Source organism: Gadus macrocephalus, chromosome 7, assembly GCF_031168955.1.
Source record: "Gadus macrocephalus chromosome 7, ASM3116895v1".
NCBI classification, from domain to species: Eukaryota; Metazoa; Chordata; class Actinopteri; order Gadiformes; family Gadidae; genus Gadus; species Gadus macrocephalus.
In genome coordinates this window covers 18,331,367-18,337,366 of record NC_082388.1, presented here as the reverse complement: position 1 = coordinate 18,337,366, position 6,000 = coordinate 18,331,367, and the positions used below count along the sequence as shown (strand labels likewise).

Genomic DNA, 6,000 nt, shown 5'->3' with positions numbered 1-6,000 from the left:
AGCCAATTTATTATTTATTCCTCATTGGTTTGAAGCGTTTCATTTGCAGTGGTGAAACGATCAACTGCCATGCTACCATACAAGTTGCTATCATACGTTGTAGCAGATGAAGGAGTGGGAAACAACTACACGTCTTCTCAACTCATTCTTTCAAAATTGTCTATAATTTTGAGTACTGAATTTAACAAATTTTTTGGTGTGTTTAAGCTACTTTGCTTTTGGACCATAGCTCAGAGACAAATGGGATTATTTTAAACTGTTACAATTCACCATATAAACTTTTGTGCATTTGTTCGGTTTTTAATACTTTTGAATTGCATCGAAAATGTATATGAATTAGTTATTTAACAGAACTTTATAATCATAAAGATATTATATAAGAGGAACACAAACAATGGTTTATAAAAAAACATGGTCATAATAGCCAGTATAACGTTTTAAATAAATACCAAATGTGTACCAAGTTATGTATGAAAATCTTATTTTGGCAATCAGCTACCATAACAAATGATAATTATAATGGTTACATGAACATGATCATTTGAAAATGTAAGCTTATAACATATCACAATGAGTATAACACAACGATGTACAGGTATATATGATGAGCATTGTGAATTTGGTTCAGAAATGAACCAGGGGGCAACAGCTGTATGGATGGACCCCGTGCCCAGCTCCCTGCTGACGTCCGCTCCCCGCTCCTCTTTCAATCAAACCCATGCAGTCATCAGTATCACTTCAACCCACCCAGCTTTCGCCTTTTCTGTTTTTTCAGCAGATTCCCCAAACGACAAAACGGCTGTGCGGCGATTGGCCAGCAGCCGGCGTGGGCCCATTGTGTCGAGCCGCTGTTTGTTGTACCCCTTGACTCGACTCTCCCACCCGCTCAAACAGTAGTGCTGTTAGCTTGCTGGAAATCTGCCTGGTCTTGGAATTGCAAGATCTCCTTCTGTTTTGTCAGGCAGCAATCTTCATAAAACGTCTTCGAAAAAGAAGGGGGTAACTCGAGGTAAGGTTGAAAAAACGAGAATATGTCAAAGATGCATCTATGATGGGGCTTTATGATTTGGTGGTGTGCATGGAAATCGTAGCGTCATGCTGAACTCTTTGCGTGTTCTGACATTTGTATTTGATTCAAGAAATAGAATTGCGCCCCGATTAAATTATTTACAACATTCCCTTTTATTATGAAAAAGGTCAGTGTGTAACCAAACAAATGTTAATCGCAAGAGGGGGGGGTACTGGGTACTGAAATCGGGTGGGTTGGTAAATCACAATTTTAAGATTATGGAATAAACATAATCCTCTGGCTAAGAAAAATTGCTTATTTTAGAAGTGGGGCTTTTAGAAAATTGGATTTAGGCTCAATTATCACAAAATATGACAATAATGAGGAACTAACATGAAGAACATTGGTTAAAAGATTAACAATAATAAGAATGAGGCAAAAATGGTTAAATTCAGAATTCTTTGTTTTCGAGGTTGAAAATTATGTTGAGTGCCTATTTGTATCCTTTGCTAAATTGTATAGAAAAACCCTCCATGACAGGGTTAGTGATGCGCCCGGGGACGGTGAGGGTCACACCGTGTCCAGGTGGAACAATGGGCAAGTATCAAAGCTGCAAGGGTGATCGAGGCTTGCGATAGCTATAAAAAAGAGAGTCTATGTAAAGCTCTGTTCTCTCTGACTGATCTCCCGGAGAACAAAGTGGGGCGAACACTCACAGGCCACCCCGGAGCTCAATCCTGGGGAAATAACATGTTCATTTTCACATAGTTACTGACACATAGACCCTCTGTTCCTGAGCGCGGTGTGTGTGTGTGTGTGTGTGTGTGTGTGTGTGTGTGTGTGTGTGTGTGTGTGTGTGTGCACCATTGATGATTCCTGATGCTCAATGACCTTACGATCTTGTGTGTTTGTGTCTCCGCAGGTGCAGAATGTACAGCTTTATGGGCGGAGGGTTGTTCTGTGCTGGCGTAGGGAACATCCTCCTGATTGTTTCCACAGCAACCGATTATTGGATGCAGTATCGGCAGTCCAACAACTACATGCACCAAGGCCTGTGGCGCTACTGTATGCCGGGGAAATGCTTCACACACAACGACAGCATCGGTAAAGACCGCTGGGCTCCACGGCCGTGCGTTACATCTGTGCTTGTGTTAACTGTTGTTATTAGTATCACTGTCAGTAGCCTTTTGTCTGTTGCATTTCGCCATAGGGAGAACACTAGCATACTGACTATAGATTTATCGTTTTTTGAGATGTAGGGTATTGTGTTTAAGGTTGAGGCCCTCCCTGTCTTTGGACTAAGCTTAATTGCCTGGATGGACACACGCCGCATGTCGCTCACCTGCCTTGACCTGCATTTAAGCCTGAAGCCAACCCTGCTTCGTTGACCTTTGACCGCCCCCCTCCTTCCAACACAGCCCACTTGGACGCCACGCGTGCCCTCATGATCCTGTCGCTGCTCGCATGCTTTGTCGGTATCATCATCGGCATCATGGCCTTCATCCACTACTCCTCCTTTGACAGATTTGACAAAACCTTTGCTGCCAGCATTTTGTTCTTCATCTCATGTAAGTCGGGTTTTTGCTGGGTTTTCATCACAAAGCCGTTTGTGGCGATTTAGATTCACGGCTTGCTAAAGCCGTGAATCTAAATCTATTATTATTATTTGAATAAACCGCATTGTTCAATCTAAAACAAGGCAATTGTCTCATCTTACACTTCGACTCTGAAAAACATAAAAACCAAACCGCCCCTGCCTGCATGGACTGTACGTGTATGACATGAGACAACTGTAAGCTTAGGGTGTACCTCATTACTGCACCTCATGTACTCCTGCAGGCTTTTTAGTGTTGCTGGCCATGGCCGTGTACACGGGGGTGACCATCAACTACTTTGGGAAACGATACGGGAACTGGAGGTTCTCCTGGTCTTACATCGTTGGCTGGGTGTCCGTGGTCCTCACATTCTTCTCAGGTAAACGCTGCGCCCCGACACACTCGTACACGCCCTGCACCTGCTACCACCCACCAGCTACATCAACATGGCCCTCTCCGCTAGTAGGCTATAGCTACAGTATCTGATTTGTGGCATTTGCACAGCACAGATTACTTCAAAATATTCAAACAACACACCTGTTCATTGGAAGTCATTGTGGAATATATACTAGGAGGACGCTCCACATTTGGCATTAGCTTTAGCATCAGGGTGAATTATAAAAATAATGATGTGATTTCTTGGTGTGTAAATGGAATAGGAATAGGTACGTCCATGTTTGTATCAACCGCAGGGTTTTACATACAGAGAAGGCTCTTATGAGCCCTAATGGGCTAGGGCCACTAGGCCCCGGCTGGGGGCCACCAGGAAGTACTCCTGACCGCTCTTTAGACTCCATGATGAGTCTCTGTGATGCATGCTGGGAATTTGTTGTGATTTTTTCTTTTAATTTAAAACACATGGAAATAACTGAATCGGCAGCACATATTTCCGAAATAAAGACAATCAGTCAGACCAAAATCGGACATATTGGCATGAGCCTGTTTCCATGTATACATACAGAAATATTAAAAGCAACTCCATAGATGTTTAAATCGTCGATAGTTTTACACAGGATAAACTGCCATATTGCGACACATGTACCTGTTCTTATAGTGTATCAGACAAGCTAATTCAAGCTGCATGTAGGCCTAAACCCTTTTATTTTAAACCCGAGAGTCTGCGTTTGATCCACTAATGTAATACCCTAAGGCCACACGAAATATATGTTGAATGTTGTTTTTCTCTTTCTGCTTCAGGGATATTTTATATGTGTGCCTACAAGATGCACGAGTGCCCAAGGAACTCTCACTGATTTATTTGTACGTCTTGGCCATCATCAATGAGAACGACGGCGAGAGTTGCAACCTTTCTATTGGCTTCAATCTGACCAGCAACATGAGCCCCGCAGCGTTGGCTCTGGAAAATGACCAACGTTTCAGTGATTTCAATAAAAAAAACATGGAAAATGTGCCTCCGGCTTTTATATTGCTTACTCTTTGGTTGAATTTCATCCCTTTAGACTGTTTTTGTTTAAGAACTTGCCCACATATACATTCAAAATTATTGCAATGTTAAATATCCATCCATACATCTAGCTAAACTCAGTATAACCAAGACCTGATTCTGAAAAGTTGATCCTAAATGACCTCCCTACACCAGATTTTATGAGTTTATATTTCTAAGTGCTACGAATAGATTCTGTTTGTGTTAGTGTGTTTGATTACCGTATGATCATCTGCAACTACATAAAATAAGCAATTTGTGGAATGTGCCGAAATATCACACTTACATGAACAAGTGTAGAAAAGTATGTATTTGTGGGAAGTGCTTACCTTGATACAGCGTCATATTTAAGACCCTGGCCTTTCTCTTCATCTCCATATTCTTTTGCGAGTCCTGTCAGGATGCGCCACAATTAATTATTATTAATTTCTAACAAAAGGATAACTTTGCCTACATGGCTGGCAATAGGTAGACTAATTTGACTCTTCAAAGTAGACTCTTGAAAGTAGGCTACACATTACTATGTAAATGAACTCCTTAACGGAAGGAAAAGTTCAACGCTTCTACAGACCTTGACCACAGGGAACACCACAACAGTTTTGTCTCACACACACACACACACACACACACACACACACACACACACACACACACACACACACACACACACACACACACACACACACACACACACACACACACACACACACACACACACACACACACACACACTTTTTGCAATTCTTAATGAACACAACTCATGTTTGGGAACCTGAATCCAGGTGTAACTATAGGCTATCTGTGTTTTTGAAGTCTGAGATGAATGCAGCATCGCAAGCCTCTTATCGCAATGTACCACTTAGGGAGTGACGCACTACCTGGTCTCCCCCGCATTCGTCCCCTGATGAAATGGCAGCTGAAAGCAGCTTTGGACGAACCAAGGGAACGGATCCTATTGATCAGCGCGTAAAGGCGATTTCGTCCCCATTTGTTCATTTACTTTCTAATTTTCTTCTAAAAGCAAAACCTGTTATCCTGACGGGCTCTTTAAAGAGAGTGAACAGAACGTCCACATTCACGGTCAACATTGTTGCAAAGGTCTACCGTTTTTAATTGAGCTTACGAGTTTTCCATTTGTGAAATAAATAAATGCAGGGAACCAGGCAAAACAACTGAAAAGGCCTACTAGACCTCAAGAATACACCATTATTATAATGATTATTAAAATATATTTGCCGTTTTTGACAATAACAACTTCAAATTGTAGTCTGGAGTTTATACAACACACTTCCTTGCATAATATAATTTTAATAATTAGCATTCTATCAGATCGAATGGAAATCCTGTCCTCGAGCCCGAGGATTACAACTTCCGCTGTAACATTTCACTTAATTGCCTAATAGCATTGCAGCAAGAATTCTGCCTACATTAAGACACTTTCACATTAGCCGGCATGATTGGAAATGTGATGACAACACGATATCAACAAATTATAGCAAACGGCTTCCGACACAAATGGCACCGGAGCAACACTTGTACTCTCCCAGATTTCAATACCAACAATTACAGACAAATTGGGCAAGATTACTAGACAGACCCGTAGTCTTGTCTAATCCTCTCGTGGCAACCCAGCCTGAAAAGCCCATGGAGAGAGGCTCCGAGTCGGCGATATTTTTGGAAATATCAGACTTCGACATTAGCCTGGATAACTAGCCTACATTGATAATGAAATAAAAACTTTAAAAAAAAAAACGCTCCCTACGGATGACAATAATGTTGGCATGCAATTAAAATCATAGTCGGCCTAAATAAAACCGTTTCATTTACCTTTTTCTTTTGTAAGGCACGTTTAGGCTTTGTTTGAGTACAAATTGCCATTTAAGCCGCTCACTGAAACATAGCATACAGCACTAACAACCTAATTTGTTGTTCTGCCTCTTTTCCACAAGCAG

At 41.5% G+C, this 6,000-nt stretch overlaps 1 protein-coding gene across 1 annotated transcript; it reads left to right on the top strand.

The window, feature by feature from the left end:
- The first annotated feature begins 811 nt into the window (after positions 1-811).
- Positions 812-4,015, top strand: lim2.1 (lens intrinsic membrane protein 2.1). Its single transcript, XM_060057165.1, has 5 exons — positions 812-1,009; positions 1,932-2,113; positions 2,428-2,577; positions 2,849-2,983; positions 3,802-4,015. The coding sequence occupies exons 2-5, from the start codon at positions 1,939-1,941 to the stop codon at positions 3,855-3,857; spliced, it is 516 nt and encodes a 171-aa protein (XP_059913148.1). The 5' UTR covers positions 812-1,009; positions 1,932-1,938; the 3' UTR covers positions 3,858-4,015.
- The last annotated feature ends 1,985 nt before the right edge of the window (positions 4,016-6,000 follow it).

Coding starts and splice junctions, on each gene's coding strand:
- lim2.1 (XM_060057165.1), top strand. CDS start 1,939: ATGTACAGCTTTATGGGCGGAGGGTTGTTCTGTGCTGGCGTAGGGAAC. Junction 2,114..2,427: donor CACACACAACGACAGCATCG/GTAAAGACCGCT, acceptor CTTCCAACACAG/CCCACTTGGACGCCACGCGT. Junction 2,578..2,848: donor CATTTTGTTCTTCATCTCAT/GTAAGTCGGGTT, acceptor GTACTCCTGCAG/GCTTTTTAGTGTTGCTGGCC.